Source organism: Phytophthora ramorum (genome assembly GCF_020800215.1).
Source record: "Phytophthora ramorum isolate Pr-102 chromosome Unknown Phyram_PR-102_s0001, whole genome shotgun sequence".
Taxonomy (NCBI): domain Eukaryota; phylum Oomycota; class Peronosporomycetes; order Peronosporales; family Peronosporaceae; genus Phytophthora; species Phytophthora ramorum.
In genome coordinates, this window is record NW_027150647.1 from 2,747,455 (window position 1) to 2,763,516 (window position 16,062).

The following is a 16,062-nucleotide window of genomic DNA, read 5'->3' on the forward strand; positions in this document are numbered from 1 at the left end:
ACTGTATGCTCTTGACAACATCTCAGTCGAACAGGTTGCAAAAATGTCGGCCTGCGCAGTTCGCTGCTCTCACCGCTGAATTATCGGGCCCCTTCCTGAAGTTGCAGCCTTCACAACCTTGTTGCCAGGTGGCGTTGATACAGTAGTGTTGTCGGGTACATGCCCTCCTTGCCCTTACTTCCGGATGCGCAATGGATCCTGCCGCCAGACTGCGTGTCTGCAGCGGTGTCTCGGTCTCCAGTTGAGATTTTCGCGTCGACCGCAAGAGCTTCTCAGGAAGAACGAGTATGGTGCTGGGCATGAACATCACCGAGGTCACCTGCGATTTCGGCCTCGCGCAGACGTCGGCCGGGTGTGTGCGCACGCTGGCGTCGTACGATCAGAGCGGGTACTTGACCTTGCAAATCGCCTACTGCGTCGTGGGGGTCTTGACCGAGCTCGCCAGCGCTATCATGTATTGGCGAGCGGTGAAGTACGACGGCTCGCCGGTGCAGCAGTACAGCTTCATACTCTGCAGCTATGCGTCGCTGACATTGATTGTCCGCGGCGCCGACCCAACCAGCTACGGACACATCATTCCACGCCCAGTAGGAGCCTTCCTTACAGACTCCTGCACTGCTGCATTGTACTCCGTATAGTAAGTGACTGCTATCATTTACTCGCTGTTTGTTGACTAACCATTGCCCTTGTTCAGCATCCTGGCTCTTGGTTACTGGGCACTGGTAATTCAGCAGGGTGCAGCGTTGATAGGCCAGCCGACGCACCTCAAGAGCATGGAGGCCGCGGCAATCACGATCGTGTGGGCGTTTTACATCGCCTACAACTTCTCGCTCTTCGCGTTTAAAGGCTTCCAGCCAGCGGCTCTGAACTACGTGCAATTGTCCGTGAGCGCGGGCGTGCTGGCCATCGTCGCACTCACGTTCCTCGTCTACGGGCTGCGCGTACTGTCGCGCCTGCTGGCGTACGAACAGGAGATGAAGTTGCGGATGTCTACCATGGTCTGCGAGCGCATGGCACCCAACCAGTCGTTCAGCTTGATGCTCAGCGACGACGAGGATGGTGTGCCTGTAGTGACGGAGCCCCGGTACGCACTTCGTCGGCCGAACGAAGGTCACTCGGCCAAGATTAAGAAGATCCTCGTGGCGGCGGAGGCAATCTCCGTTGTCGTCATCGCTGGGCAGCTTTACATGGCCGTCACGAACGTGACCAATTCACCGGTGGAGCTCTCGTGCGCCAACGGATCACTGTGCGACACCATTACGGCCAAGTGGAGCTTGCTACACACGCTCCAAGTGGTATGCGTGTGGATCATCCTGTGGGTTTTTCGCGGCGTCCAAAAGAAAGCTGTCATCCCTCGACCGCGAGGGTCCGTAGTTGTAAGTTAGTGACTTCGGAGCCGCTGGCAGCAATATAAACCTTTGGTGTAGATGATCAGGCGACGTCCGTGTTGAAGTGATCCAGGCGTGGGATCCCGACCAGAGGTTTTTGTTTATGAGACCTCGACCCCGTCCTTACTTGGCCAGGTATCCGCAGTGACTCACTGCCAGTCGGCGACGCAGAATCTGCGTGCGGGATCCGTCAGGATGGCAGGCAGCGGAGTTCGCATTGTGCGAAAGCGGGTGCACCTCATCGGCTATGACGCTCAATATCACGGACGCGACGTGCTGGTACGGCCTTGCTCAGACAGAGGACGGGTGCGTACGAACGCTAGCGTCGTACGACCCGGACGCTTATCTGCGCAGCCAGACCATCTACTGCGCCTTGGGTGCGGTGAGCGTCGTCGCTAGTGGCATCATGTACTGGCGTGCCGTCAAGTACGAAGGCTCTCCACTGCAGAACTACTGCTTCCTCTTGAGCGCGTATGCCTCCGTTACCGTCATCATCCGCGGCGCAGACCCGAGTAGCTACGGTCACATCTTTCCCCGCCCAGTTACAGGGTGGCTCGCAGACTCCTGCACGGCAGCGCTGTACTCCGTGTAGTAAGTGGTTGATTCTTGACTTGCTTCCCCAGCTGATCATTGCTAATTTGTGTCTGCAGCATCTTGGCGTTGGGATATTGGGCTCTGATCATTCAGCGAGGCGCCGCCGTGATCGACAAGCCGGCTAGACTCAAGTGTTTGGAGTCTTTGGCGATCGCGTTCGTGTGGGCATTCTACGCCGCCTACGACATGTCCCTCTTCGCGTTCAAGGGCTTCCAACCGCTGTGGATGGTGTACATGCAACTGGTTGGGAAAAGCTTCTTTTCATGTCGCCACCGGCTACTTTCTATTACCGGTGGCTTTTTTCCATGAGTGCAGTTACATTGTATTTCGATGGCTATTATTGATTTCGTAGCTGTACGAAATTGATGTAGCGTTCAAATGAGGGTGCACAGAGACGAAAGGGCAAGAAGTGCACGTTTTGGAAACTGATTGGAATTTTACATAGAAATTACTTATAATATCATACTTTATCTGACGATATGTTCTCTATGAAATGTCTGCTCGGCGGAGCGGAGGCGATGTTCACTTCGCATTTGCCATGCGCGCTCTCAGGCACATTCGCTCCGCCGTCAACGATGCCTACGACGGCATCCGGCGCCTTCGACAACAACTTCGCGATGCTGAAGAGACGATCCGACGCCAAGCGCGCGAGATCGATATGCTAACGACCTCGCTGCGCCGGATCAGACAGGGCCGCGAGCTGGTCTCTGAATCCGCTTCGGACACGGAGGACGAAGAGATGTGGGGCTTTCCATCGCCGCGCCGACCAAGGACACCGGAATTCGTCGACAACTTCAACTCCACCACACCAAGCCCAAATCTTGCAGGCTATTATAGCCAATCAAGCGACGACGAATCTGAGGATAGCGATTGATTCTGATTGGGTTGTAGCCAGAAAATTTCATTCATTGCAAATTTCATTTTGTTCGTTTCAGTACATTATAGGGTAGTAACGTTTAAGTCAAATTTCTTTCTGGAGTTAAAAAATTATCTGTGCTGCTTACAATGCGGTTTCTACTAAATCCAGATAATATACCACAAAGAATTTTCTGAAGCTCAATAACTGAAAACAAATGACGTTCGTGCGCTATCCTTCCAATATAGAGCGCCTTTGCAGCTGACGTCTCCGTTGGCTGCTCACGCTCGCTGACATGCGTTTGTGTTCTCTCGTTGGAGTCTTGCTCACTTTCAAATTAGCCTCAAAGCAGTCTGCCTATAGACTAACCGCTCAAGTTCCAACCGATCCAGCCACAACAGAAGCCTCCCACCACATCAGCTTTCCGCATCTTCCCTTGCTGTCAAGTTGCTCCGCTTGTTGTGACCCCCTAGGCTCCATGCGCTCGCGTAGAGCTCAAAGAAGGCATTCCCGCCGGTTGGTGTCAGCTATCAGCAGCGACGTCCCCAACACTCAACCGGCGACGGCCGTACCCTCGCAATCACCGCCCCGTGTCAGTGATGCTCAAAGTAGTTCACGGCGGTCACTGTCGTCAAGCAGCAGCGACATTCCCACGACTCAACCCGCTACCACGGTGCCCTCGCCATTGCTCCAAAGTGCGCGTGAAGATAGTAGTACACCGACTCCGACTAGCCAACCTGTGATAGCTTCGTCATCCAGCGAAAGCGAGGACTTTGCATGTGAAGTAACCCCGCGACGACAACCACCTGCATCAATTGGAAGCAGTGGCAGCGGCAATGAACTGTTGCAGAGCCATACAAGCGCAAGTGCTGCTGAACTATCGGCTAGTGACAGCAATTATTCGTACGCGAGTGGTGGCGAAGAACACGAAGGTGTATCTCTCGTAGCGAGCATGGAATCCGGATCCAGCATACCTCACAGTCGAGAAGAGTTTGTTCACCCAGTCACATTCATAACGAAGGCCGAAGCCCGGGCGCAGCTCGACGGGTTGGAGAACGCTCGATTTTCTGTAACCGGCAACAGTCGCTTCTCCACGCGATTGTCGTGTACAACTCATGTTGATTGCACTGCAGAAGCTCGAATTAAGAAAGAGCGCAACGGACAGTTCCGCCTTTTTCGAAGTGGGATTCACACTACCGCAAAAGTGGCTGTGATGGCGCAGCGCACTGGCATCCACAAGCCGTTCCTTTCGGAGATTGACAACCTACTTCTTGGTGGTCAGGGCCCGCGTCAGTGCTTGATCACACTGCAAACAAAGTACATCGACAATGAAGATACATTGACTTTGCTGCCTTCAGTTACACAACTGAAAAACCGAGCGCATAAACTCCGAAAGCGAGGTGATTTTGACATTACGACATATGCAGACATCATGGAGTGGGCATCGCCAAGAATGTGCTTTACCAAGACCACATTTTTCAAGGATATGAGGTACTTTGTGGAGGATGACGCGCTCCGGGTTAGCCACCAGCCCTTGCAATACCAGAACGAACTGCTCGTTTTAGACATCTTTACGGACGCATTGGAGATTGGACAGACTTCCGTGGGGATTATCTTCACATCGAGGCGATTATTTCGAACGGTTACTCGCATGTTGTTGGGCCAACGGAAAGAAGTACTCATGGCCACCGATGGAACGTACAAGCTTCATTTTGGTGGTTGGACCCTTGTCTCCTTCGGAACATATGGAGTGAGATATACTGCAACACACCAATATCAGCAAAAGTTTTACCCGGCTGCGTTCATGTTCGTTCGGACTGAGACCGCGTACGCATACGTTCGACTTTTTACAGTCGTCAAGGATCGCACCAAGGAATTTTTCGGGGGAATCCTGGACGTACAGTTTGGATCAATGGATCATTCTTCGGAGATTGCAAATGCATTCCGCCAGGTGTGGCCGGACATTAAGCTGTTGAACGGTTGGCCACATTTGGATCGAAATGCTCGACGAAAGAAGAGCCTTCTAACAGACTCTGACCGCTACGAGAACATCATCAAGCCGCAGCTCGACTATCTGAGTCTGTCGCGGTCGTTCGACCAATTCGAAGCACTATCTAACCTGGTAACATCGAATTGGGCTGCTCTAGGGGAAACGGAATACGCTCATTGGTTAGAGGACCAATACCTCGTTGATCCGTGGGATCTGTGGTTCTACACAGCCAGTGACGAGCCTGGGATCGTGCCCAACCAAAACCCAATAGAGTCCCATCATCACGCCATCAAAGCAAGTAGTGTCATGCACCTTCGCGCTGCTACTGGCCATGTATTAGCCGGGACGTTGCCAAGAATTCTAACGCAATGCGCCATGGACTTTGGCTCGGAAATCATATGTCACTACGCAAGTGGCCCGGTCGGAGCAGAGATACTCCAAGCTGCAATGAACCTTTGTGCTCATGAGAACCACTTTCCGAAGCACCGAGGAAAATCGAAACGAGCAATCCTTTGCATCGGCGAGTACTACTTCAACGCTGATTACTACGTGGTTCAAGATGACAACGTGCACGGTCTTAACGTCGATACAGCACGAACAAAGCTGTATAAGCGTTCTCTCGGCGGAATTATGAGAGCGCACGAGAAGATCGAAAACGTTCAGCTTCGATATCTATCTCTCCACCGCGTGACAATTCTCGAGCGAGTGTCGTTTGAGCATAACTGGGATTCTCCGTCTTGGTGTGTGGATGAAATCAAGACAATTCGCCAAAAGTTCAAATGCGACTGCAAGTCGTTTTACCAATCTGGATGGCTGTGCGCACACGTACTAGCTTGTTTAAAGCTAGTGGACGCAGTGGATTTGAGCGCAATGCTCCGGGGTTTGCCAACTCGTAGACCGCCTGGGCGTCCTCGAAAGAAAGCTAAGTGTCTGGAACGCGACGGTCTCAGGAGGTCACAATATAGTATGACCGCACTGATCAAGAGATTAGTCGATAAGCCCGCGAGTGTTATCAACTGGAGTGTTCTGGGAACCTGGACCAACACAGGTGACGATGGTGTTGAAATCAGTCGGGACTTCGTCGGAACAATCAAGCCACCGTTTTTGCGCGGTGGTAAACGTCACTGGGATGTGGATTTTCACGAAATTGAGAAAGAGGAAGAATATGAGGCTGAAGAGCTTGCCACTATGATCAACTACTCGTTTCGGATGGGGCACATCATTGTTCGAAGCTGATCGGTAAGTAGTGTGTGCACTACCGCGTCTACATTTGTATGCCTGCATTTCATTCAAAGCAAAAAACTCAGAAAAAGAAGATAAAACAGAAAACACTAGAAAAAAGGAGTTGTTCCACCCACCTCTCCAAAAAAATCTTGTGTTAAAATCTGACATACAATTTTGCCGGTGGCATACAATAACACCGGTGGCATACAATATCACCCTCCGCATGGAAAATAGCTGGCGGGGAATAAAAAGAAACCGAAAATGCACGCAATAAAAAATAGCCGATGAAAGCATGAAAAAAAACCGCCCCCCAACTGGTTATTAGTGCGTGCATCCTCGGTGTGATCAGTACGACGTTCCTCGTTTACGGACTTCGGGTGCTCTCGCGTCTTCAAGCGTATGAGCGCGAGGCGAAGCTTCGGATGTCCAGCGTTCTATACGAGCGCATGATCCCTAACGAGTCGTTCAACTTGGCGGTTAGTAGTGACGACGGAGGCGTCCCTATCGTGCCCGAGCCCACGTTCGCGCGCCGTCGGCCACATGAAGGTCACGCCACAAAAATCAAGAAGATCCTCCTCGTCGCCGAGTCGGTCTCTCTTGTTGTAATGGCTGGCCAGCTTTACATGGCTGTACAACGCGCGTCAAACGCACCGGTGGAGCTTTCCTGCGCAAATGGCTCGTTGTGCGACACTGTAAAGTCGAGCATCAGTCTCCTCCACCTTTTCCAGTGCGCTTGCGTGTGGGTGCTGCTTTGGACGTTTAGAGGGATGAAGAAGAAGAACACTGTCCCCCATCCAATCGTGTAGCCAAGCGACCAAGCAAGCAAGGACAACACGTAAATGTGTGTGCAATGAATAATGCGTTATGCTACCGGTATTATAGTAATATGGATAGTCGTTCGCAACGCTGTTCCTCGCAGAACGGGAACTCTGTGTAATTGAACGTCCTCGCGGTTAAAAGAATGCTATTGCTTCAACTCACGCGATGGACTGCCAATAACGAGCGATCGCTGTTGTCGAAGGCACGTTTGCCGACAAGGAGCAACGTAGCGAGTGTCTTTGAAATCGCGTGTCGAGGACGCGCAACGAGCTCAAGCAAGCGCGAAAATACTGTTGTTAAAACAGGTGTCCATTTCAAACGCATTGACGCGATACACACACGTCAGCTCCATGTCGAAAGGGACACCGGAGCGAGCCTTGGCCATGAGTTCTATTCAGCTGGACAAGGCGAACGTTTCCCCTTTTGGAAACATCGTTCACTCGTCACGTTGCTCGAGTTCATCATTGACCATGACGCCGCTGCCCAAGGAAAACTCTCTGCCATTGGTTCTGAAGTCTCCGTGTTGAAGGCGCTGACAAGTTACACGACTGCTAAAGTGTTCCTTCAGGAACTTCCCGATAGGCGAGTGACCACTTGGAGTGATCCGCGCGCGACTACCGATCGGCGCAAATCCTCAGGTGCTTTTGCAGCGTGGTATTCGGCTGCAGCTGTGCACCAGTTCAAGCTGTGGAACTTCCACTGGAAGATGTGAGTCGGTCCAACTTGGCGCAGCGGAGCTCTTCGTTCACGGGATGGTGTGAAGACGCGGCCAGCTGGCGAGCTTTGCAGCATTCACTTTGCAAACTCCGCCGGCGAGTCGAAGGTCGAACCGCAGCAGCCTCGCAGCGCAGTAGACGACCCGAGTACAGGGAGCAGCGATGTCGAACATCACGGACGCGACGTGCGACTACGGACTCGCGCAGACGGAGGACGGCTGCACGCGAACGCTGTCCTCGTACAGCCCGGAAGCGTACTTGCACGTGCAGATAATTTACCTCGTTCTTGGCGGCGTGACGACCTTCGCCAGCGCAGTCATGTACATCCGCTCGATCAAGTATGAAACGTCCAAACTACAGCAGTACAACTTCCTCTTCTGCTGCTACGCAGCATTGACGATGGTATTAACCGGTGCAGACCCAAAAAGCTATGGCCACATCATTCCTCGCCCCATTAGCAGTTTCCTGTCCGACTCGCTCACCGCCGCGCTGTACTCCGTGTAGTAAGTGGCACCATTTTCTCTAATGGCGACAGGATCCAGTTTCTAACCTGCATGTGCTTGGTGTGCTGTGCAGTATCATGACTCTCGGCTACTGGGCCACCATTATCCAACAGGGTGCTGCTATGAGCGATCGACCACCGCACCTCATCTGTTTGGAGAGCATTGCCATCGCAGTTGTCTGGGCGTTCTACATTCTCTACAACGTTTGCCTCTTCCTGTCGAAGGGGTTTAACCGGACTGGGCTCACGTACCTCCACTTGATGTGGAGTGCGATCATGCTAGGCATCATCAGCACGGTCTTCCTGATCTACGGACTGCGCGTGCTATCGCGCCTGCAAGATTATGAGCGCCAGAAGAAGCAACGTGTGCCCACAGTGATGTCGGACCGCATGATGAACCACTCGTACAATATGGGTAGCCTGAGCGACGACGAAGACGGCGTTCCTGTGGTGCAGGAACCCAAGTTCGCCCATCGACGAAAGCCGAAAGAGGGCCACTCAGCCAAGATCCGCAAGATTCTGTACGTGACCGAGACGCTTTCAGTCATCGTCGTGGCCGCGCAGATGTACATGGCGGTGACTCATACAGCGAACGAGTCGGACGAACTCCAGTGCGCCAATGGCATCGGATGTGCATCGATCAAGGCCAGCCTCAGCTACCTCAATGTGTTGCAAGTAATATGCGTGTGGGTGGTGCTGTGGGCCTTCCGGACGATCAAGAAGAAAGAAGTGATCCCGCAGCCGCAATCGCACTCCATGGCATAGTGATCGAAGTTAGATTTAATGTCGAGTTTAGTTGTCTGGGATACACTGTAGTCTTCGTGTCCATAGTAAATACTTAGTAACGACCACGCACTGGTAAATCAAGATACTGTAAGTAAAGGTGACAGACTGCAGCGCACAGATCACTTGATGATGTCCTCTTGATCGCCGAAGCGTGGACCTCTCTCGCTCAGACCGTCAGAGTCAGACGAAGGGGCAAATCGGTGACGTATTTTCGACCACTGCTGCCGTGGTATCATGGATATAACTTCGCGAGCATTGGACATTGTCGAAGACTTCCTGTGCCAACGGCATTGGGTGTACGTGAACAATGCACGCCAATTTTGTCCACACTTCACGCGAACGCACGCTGTGAGGTAAAACCTATGAAATAATTTCTTGGAATAAGCAAAAATGATAAACAGGAAGAGCACAAGATACGATGAAGTCAGTGCTTGTTTTGCCCTTCGAAGTAGCCAATACTGTCAGTTTTCGAAGCAATCGCAACGCTATCCTATGCTCGCTGGGTCGCTGTCTGGTATTTCTTGTGGAACCAGTCGGCAATGTATGCGAAAGGTGCTTCGACACCCGAATTTTGTTGCTACACATCACAACCATAATAAGCAAACCTCCTAACCAATCTTTCATCTTAAAAGTACGACAAGAAGTACGCACCGCGGAGCATTCAAAGAACTTGAGATCGTTGCGCTCTGCGACCTCTTCAGCTTCCTTGGTGGAGATAGCGTCACGATTGTTGTAACGGAGGTCTGTCTTGTTGGCAAGCAAGACGCCTGCCGCAATATTTTTAAGAAGTGAATTAGACTACTGCGCTCGAACTTCGAGATGCGAAAACAATATCTGTGTGCTGCATTTCGTACCTGGGATGTTATGGTTCGGCGACGCATCTCGAACATCCTGGTACCATTTGCTACACGATTTGAAGGACTCTTTGTTGTTCACATCGAAAACCACGAGAGCCATCGATGCACCTTTGTACTGGTAACCATCGTGAAGAGGTAAGCTTCTATCTCCGCCATAAGCACAACATACAACTGATGACGTACGTGAACAGTGCCAAAGTCGAGTTGGTTGAAGATACTCTGCCCGGCGCAGTCAAAGAGGTACAGCTCCACGACGACATTCGTGTCTGGGATCGCAATGCTTTTCGTCGACAGCTCCACATCCGATGTCTGACAGGCATATAATGAGGGAGAGTCCTTGTTTATTCCTTACAGCAAGTAGACCTCACCATCACGTAGTTTTTCGGATATTCGTGACCGTTGCTTTTGAGAACCTGGAGTAAAGCCGTCTTGCCCACGGTGGCATCCCCAACGATAGCCACCTTGCAGCGCAGCACCGTCTGTACACAACCCCGAAGACCCACCGTTAGCTTTGAGCTGACGCTCCTTCTATCATGGAGAAGTGCTCACCGTGCTTTTGTGCGTCGTCTCCATACTGCGTATCGCCGACATGGTGCCGAATTTCAGCAGCGAGCGACTACGACTGCGACGCTAGAGCTAGTAGTCCTTGAAGAGACACCCTCGACTGGTCGACTCCTCGCAACCGAATGCAACCGTGATGATGTATTTGTATTTGCGATGGAACCTACCGCCATGACCTGGCAATGGGTTTTCTATCTTCTTCGTGTAAGAACCGAGCACGTTCTTCATCGTCTGCACTGGTACATTCGTTAAATTTGCGCATTTTGAGAAAGCGTGCTGTCTCCTGTCTGAGCAACTCGCGCAGCACGATGAAACCAGCAGCACACTCTGCCACCAGTAGCAGCACGAAGCTCGTGCCGGCAACAATGTCGAACGGAAGTCGATGCTCGGCGAAAAAGCTCAGGTAGACCAATCCAGGCAACAGCGGGCAAGCCGACAGGAACATGAAAGCCGTCAGCGGGAACACGTGCGCTCGCAAGTTCCCACGCGTACCCAAGTAGTAACGCGCCACATCCGCTGGAATCAACATGAGCAAGCAGCAAACAGGCAGTGCACGCGACAATGAAGAACTGTACTGCAGTGCAACCAGCTTCCATGCAAGTATCACCACGTCAGCTCTCGATCGAGCACGTCCAAACCAACGGAACTTGAACTACTCACCTTGTCGCGTAGGAGGAGACACGAAATAGGATAGAAGAGCACACCAAACCAAGCCTCGAAGCAGATCGTCTGCTGCAGTAGCAGTCGAGCGCGACGTCGCTGCTTGGCAAGAAGCATCTTGTGTGCCGACTCCACGGACCGACGAGTCGGCCTGAGAATAGCCAAATGCACTGAACGGGCATGCACCAAGCAGGAAGATGCAATGGGATTGACTGTATTAGACTTGAAATGATGCCGAGCTTGGTCTGTTGTTGATTAACAGTCGAGGTAGTTGGCCGCCATGAGCAGCTCCATGGCGATCTCAGGCTCGATGATAAACTCTGGCAGGCGCGACGTGCTGTCCGAGAACTGCGTCTTGTAGTACATGTACTGCGACACCTTCTCCAGGATGGGGGCGCTAATGTCTGGGAACGTGATCTCGCCCTTGCTCTCGGTGAATTGGCCTGCAGTAGGCAGCAGTCAGTCCCTATTGTAATTTCCCCCAACTATTGTCAATGAACTCACCACTCAGCATGGCGCGAATGGTGCCCGACACCATTGCGCACTTCCTGCTAATGTAAATTTCGTGTCCCTCGGCACTGTATTGTAGCAATAATCGCATTAAAAATGACGGTATCGAAGTCAGAGACTAATTTTGAGCCTTACAGAGAGAACTACAAGCCCGTGGTTGCGCGAATGGCAGCACAAGAGTCCACTTTACCTGATGAGCTTGACCATATCCAGCGCCGGCGCTGCCTCTCCTCCTTCCTGTGCCATGCTTGACGCACTACGCTCGATTCAGATTGTGTCGACCAAAAACGGGAGCGTTTGTTATGGCGGTTTCAGCGGTGAGGCATACCGAAACCAAGCCTAAACGTTCGCATATGACTGCTCCATTAGCCGCCTTGAGCGATCTTTTAGCCACATGGCTACTCTCAGCATGGAACTCAATCCGATTGCCTTTGACGTGGCTGTGGCAGCCTTCAGCGCCCTCGTCGTGGCTGTGGCGCTCTCTAAATTGACATCAGCACTGCGTGGAGGTTCCAGCATCTTCTTACAAGTGGTTCTGCTGCTTTTAGTGGCTGTTCAGCTCTTTCACGTGTACCAAGCGGCCCGACACGAGCTCCCAGCAACTTAAAAACAATCAAGAGCTCGTCAATATTTGCAGTGTCTTGTTACCAATTGTCAAGCAATAGAGACAAATCCGCTATAGCGGCGGCAGTTTAGCCAGCCTGGTTCTTGAGCACCTGGAAAACCTTCTTCTTGATCCACTCTTTGCCGCAGGGCAGGTACGTCTTGGTCTCGAGGTCCAACACGAGCGCGCTGAGGTCCGTGAGCGAGTCGATGTACGTGTACAGGTCCTGAATGTCGTACGTGATATTCTTCATGCTCGGGTTGAGCTGCTTGAGCTTGGCCTCGTACATCTTGACCACGCCGTCCATGCCGCCATTTACCGACTCAAAGTCCAGGTACGTGCGCGAGTTCGGGTCGCGCGTGTACTGCACTAGGATGATGGTGTGCTTGGCCTGTCGGAACTCCGCCTGTTTCAGTAGGTAGTCGTGTCAGTCCCTGCGCTCTAGCGCCTTCATACACGCAGATATAATCGCCCCTACCATGGCGCTCCTTCTCTATGAGATCCCCCTTCCGAGTCTGACTGGCGGTAAAATACGCAAACCTGATTTATCTGGTGTAAGAGTACGTATATTACGTACTGAACACCAACATCTCCGATAGGACGCGACCTTTTAGGATCCGCACATGCCATTGATCGCGGGCCGATGGAGGCGCAGGACGATGCGCGCGCGACCAAGTCGGCCTCGGTGCTGTTCGACGCATCCAAGAAGGAGCAGTTCTATCCGACCAGCGGTCTCAAGAAGCTCGCGCGCAAGCTCAAGCCGCTGTGCAAAGTGGACGTGAACAAGGACGACCTGTCCCGGGACCGGATAAAGGACGCCAGCGTGCTTGTGTTTGCGGGCGTGAGGGAGCGCTTCAGCTCCACCGAGTTCGCAACACTCAAGGAGTTTCTCAATGGCGGCGGCAGCATCCTGCTCATGCTGGGCGAAGGCGGTGAACAGACGTTCGACACGAACCTTAACGGGTGGTTGAAGGAGTGAGTAGCTGCAATTGCGGTGACGCAATTGAGAATGGGAGTTTTGGGATTGACGGACGCTTTACTGTTTGTTGTGGACCAGGTTTGGTATCTTTGTGAACCCAGACGCAGTCATACGAACGGTCTACCACAAGTATCACCACCCGAAAGAAGTGTTGATCTCCAGCGGCGTCGTGAACAGAGAGCTCGCTCGCATGGTAAAAATGCTCTACTTCGACCTATGCCTATTATGCTGGCACTCTACTAACATTGGTCGCATTTACTGCTCTACCTCAGGTTAATGAAATGTACGGAAGGAAAGATTTGTTGGGGTCAGGGCGCGATACGGTTCCTGGAGTAGCCAAGCCGACAGGGCCAGGAGGGGCACTAGAAAAGGACCAAAAGGGCCTCACCTTCGTGTACCCGTACGGAGCTACGCTGACGGTGAAAAAGCCGGCAGCACCGCTACTGTCTTCGGGGTTTATTTCGTACCCGGTAAACCGACCAGTCGTGGCTGCATGGCAAGAAGGTGGCGTCGCACTGCCTGCATCGGCATCAAAGTCAGGGCGACTCATTGTCTTCGGATCAGCGCAGTGTTTTACGGACGAATGGATCGACAAGGAGGAGAACACGAAACTGCAGGAAATTATTTTCCGCTGGCTGCTCAAAGACAAGGGTATCAAATTGAACCACCAGGACGCCGAGGACCCGGACCTGAACGAGTATGTTCGGTTGCCAGACACACAAGCCCTCAGCGATCGACTGCGATCCTGCATGCAAGAAAGCGAGGAGCTTCCCAAAGACTTTACGCGACTCTTTGACGACGCACTTTTTAAGTTTGACACGTCTCTCATTCCGGAAGCAGTAAATCTCTATCGCGAGCTTGGCGTGAAGCACGAGCCACTGACACTTATCCCGCCCCAGTTCGAATGCCCACTGCCGCCACTCAAGTCAGCTGTGTTTCCACCAGCACTGCGAGAACCGCCGCCACCGGCATTAGATCAGTTTGATCTCGACGAACACTTTGCCAGCGAATCTTTGCGGCTTGCCCAGCTTACAAACAAGTGCTCAGACGACGATCTCGAGTACTATGTGCGCGAGAGTGCCGACATCCTTGGCATTTTGCCGCGGCTCGACCCAGAGCGCAGCGATGCCAAGCATGTTCTTGAGTTCATTTTCCAGAAGATCGTCAACTTCAAGAAGCTCAACCAAGATTCGGCCCCTGTTGTCGTCGGCTCCAGTGGCCTGAACACCAATGTGAACACTGATAGCATGGGCAACCTACCAGCCACACGGGCATCGTCCCTAGCAAACCTTGCTGAATCCAAAGAGTCGAAGGAGTCAACCCCACCACCCAGTGGCTTTCGGAACAGGATGGATGACGACGATGAAGAAGATGGCAAGTCCTCCACGCCGTAAGGAGTACAGCCTTCTCCAGCCGCAGTTAACATCGATTTGGCCAGCAGGAGAAGCTGTAATGCAGTAATATCACTTAATTCAAAAAGCATGCAAGTGTCTGAGATCAAACTACTTGCGAGGCTTCTGGTAGACAGTACTGTTGCGACCCAGTGAGTAGCCGCGGGTACCTGCAAGTTCTGCTGAGGCTTCATGACGAATATGCTGCACGTGTTCGTGAGAGCTCGCGCGCAGTCGTTGCTTCGTGGCAGCAAGAACGTCGCCAAATTGGCGACTCACATCGTCGAGCTGACGCTGGAGCTCACTTCGCTCTTGACGGCGAGCATCCAGACGCTTGCACATGGGCGTGTACCGCGCCATGATGCTTGCCACCTCACGATCAATGTGACCCATCTCGCTCTCATAATGCTCCATCGCAGCCTGTGTGATCGCTTGCTTCTGCCGCATTGCAGCAACCAGTTTATCCAGCTCGCCAATCTGTACACACAGAGAAAGGTAAACTTTCAGCCCAGACAAGACAGCAAGTCGGGTAAATCACGTACACGGAGAGTGGCAAGCATAGACACATCTCCTTTCTCCAGAGCTTGGCGCTCCATGAGCGTCACACGAGTGGGCTGAAGCGCACAGCAAGACAGGTCTCAGCATTTTCGTGACAACAATCAGTCCAGATTCACTTCAACGTGTGCTTACACTGCTGGGGCCCGTGGGTTGAAGACCTGCAGCACTCATGGCTTAAGTAGCGACGACGATGAACCTGTCAAGCTCTGCGGAAGCTCTGGCTGGCTGGTTCCCAGAGCGAATGGCTCGCAAGTGAAGCATTTCGTCTTTACCTGCTAAATATACACATCAGCAAGATAAATATGTGCGCACTGCACAACACTCAGCACCAACAAGAACAACCGGAGACTTTCACAACTCTGCAAACTCCTGGACATCGAGGGGAGGAGTATCTATTCACCGTTTTCCGTCTCCTACGTCGCTCTCGTCCGCCAAAATGCACGCAGCTGAAAGAGCTGCATGTAGCGTGTCACCCCCTCGAGAAAACTGCTCACTCCGCGTCAACATCCTCCTCTTCTCCTCTACCAGTCACTACCTCTTTAAACCTGTAGAGGATCCACTGGCTGATTGTTGACTCGGAACCAACGTAGCGACCGGAAAAGCCGGCCACTTATCCGTACTGCAGACGGAAGACGTCGTTGTGGATGTAGTACTGGCCGGGCTGGTGGGCCACGAGCTGGAACACCTGCGTGAACTGGATGGGGTTGTTGTCCTCGATCTGCATCTTGCCTTGCACGAAGATGATCATGGCGTTGCCAGACGTGGACGGCTGGATGTCCACGGTCGGGAACTCGTGGCGCACGGCCGGCAGCCCCTGCAGCTTGGCCACGATGGCCTGCTGACCCGTCTGCATCTGGCCCTCCCAGCTCAAGTTGGACACGTCTTGCTGCGAGATCATAAGAAACAATAGTGTTAGAGTAAAAAATAATGATGCAGATTCCCTTTGCGTAAGATTTGGATAACGGTGGATGCACGTACGTAGAGGCTGGCGAGCCCCGCTCGGTTCGTGTCGAACGTAGTGTAGTAGTGCTGCACGAAGGCCTTGGCGACGTCCTCGGCCGACATGG

The 16,062-nt window shown here is 52.6% G+C and overlaps 10 protein-coding genes across 10 annotated transcripts; 4 read left to right on the top strand and 6 right to left on the bottom strand.

Annotated features, from left to right (window-relative positions):
* Positions 1–287: 287 nt before the first annotated feature.
* Positions 288–1,385, top strand: KRP23_557 (uncharacterized protein; the record flags this gene model as incomplete). The annotated part of the gene is made up of 2 exons (XM_067890423.1): positions 288–637; positions 695–1,385. 2 exons carry the CDS (start codon positions 288–290, stop codon positions 1,383–1,385), a joined length of 1,041 nt encoding a protein of 346 aa, XP_067751119.1.
* Positions 1,386–1,635: 250 nt separating this feature from the next.
* Positions 1,636–2,364, top strand: KRP23_558 (uncharacterized protein; the record flags this gene model as incomplete). The annotated part of the gene is made up of 3 exons (XM_067890434.1): positions 1,636–1,979; positions 2,039–2,225; positions 2,335–2,364. The coding sequence occupies 3 exons, from the start codon at positions 1,636–1,638 to the stop codon at positions 2,362–2,364; spliced, it is 561 nt and encodes a 186-aa protein (XP_067751120.1).
* A 5,385-nt stretch (positions 2,365–7,749) lies between these two features.
* KRP23_559 (uncharacterized protein) lies at positions 7,750–8,854 on the top strand (the record flags this gene model as incomplete). Its single annotated transcript, XM_067890445.1, has 2 exons — positions 7,750–8,090; positions 8,164–8,854. The coding sequence occupies 2 exons, from the start codon at positions 7,750–7,752 to the stop codon at positions 8,852–8,854; spliced, it is 1,032 nt and encodes a 343-aa protein (XP_067751121.1).
* A 511-nt stretch (positions 8,855–9,365) lies between these two features.
* Positions 9,366–10,323, bottom strand: KRP23_560 (Intraflagellar transport protein 27; the record flags this gene model as incomplete). The annotated part of the gene is made up of 6 exons (XM_067890456.1): positions 9,366–9,452; positions 9,527–9,642; positions 9,730–9,847; positions 9,916–10,041; positions 10,101–10,211; positions 10,282–10,323. The coding sequence occupies 6 exons, from the start codon at positions 10,321–10,323 to the stop codon at positions 9,366–9,368; spliced, it is 600 nt and encodes a 199-aa protein (XP_067751122.1).
* A 133-nt stretch (positions 10,324–10,456) lies between these two features.
* Positions 10,457–11,070, bottom strand: KRP23_561 (uncharacterized protein; the record flags this gene model as incomplete). Its single annotated transcript, XM_067890468.1, has 2 exons — positions 10,457–10,882; positions 10,954–11,070. 2 exons carry the CDS (start codon positions 11,068–11,070, stop codon positions 10,457–10,459), a joined length of 543 nt encoding a protein of 180 aa, XP_067751123.1.
* A 138-nt stretch (positions 11,071–11,208) lies between these two features.
* Positions 11,209–11,709, bottom strand: KRP23_562 (Elongin-C; the record flags this gene model as incomplete). Its single annotated transcript, XM_067890479.1, has 3 exons — positions 11,209–11,396; positions 11,458–11,531; positions 11,654–11,709. 3 exons carry the CDS (start codon positions 11,707–11,709, stop codon positions 11,209–11,211), a joined length of 318 nt encoding a protein of 105 aa, XP_067751124.1.
* A 446-nt stretch (positions 11,710–12,155) lies between these two features.
* KRP23_563 (Enhancer of rudimentary-like protein) lies at positions 12,156–12,548 on the bottom strand (the record flags this gene model as incomplete). Its single annotated transcript, XM_067890490.1, has 2 exons — positions 12,156–12,473; positions 12,546–12,548. The coding sequence occupies 2 exons, from the start codon at positions 12,546–12,548 to the stop codon at positions 12,156–12,158; spliced, it is 321 nt and encodes a 106-aa protein (XP_067751125.1).
* Positions 12,549–12,710: 162 nt separating this feature from the next.
* Positions 12,711–14,440, top strand: KRP23_564 (Intraflagellar transport protein 52-like protein; the record flags this gene model as incomplete). Its single annotated transcript, XM_067890501.1, has 3 exons — positions 12,711–13,042; positions 13,125–13,239; positions 13,319–14,440. The coding sequence occupies 3 exons, from the start codon at positions 12,711–12,713 to the stop codon at positions 14,438–14,440; spliced, it is 1,569 nt and encodes a 522-aa protein (XP_067751126.1).
* Positions 14,441–14,548: 108 nt separating this feature from the next.
* On the bottom strand, positions 14,549–15,166 carry KRP23_565 (uncharacterized protein; the record flags this gene model as incomplete). Its single annotated transcript, XM_067890512.1, has 3 exons — positions 14,549–14,914; positions 14,980–15,051; positions 15,128–15,166. The coding sequence occupies 3 exons, from the start codon at positions 15,164–15,166 to the stop codon at positions 14,549–14,551; spliced, it is 477 nt and encodes a 158-aa protein (XP_067751127.1).
* A 439-nt stretch (positions 15,167–15,605) lies between these two features.
* KRP23_566 (Nuclear transport factor 2A) lies at positions 15,606–16,060 on the bottom strand (the record flags this gene model as incomplete). The annotated part of the gene is made up of 2 exons (XM_067890523.1): positions 15,606–15,881; positions 15,974–16,060. 2 exons carry the CDS (start codon positions 16,058–16,060, stop codon positions 15,606–15,608), a joined length of 363 nt encoding a protein of 120 aa, XP_067751128.1.
* Positions 16,061–16,062: the final 2 nt, after the last annotated feature.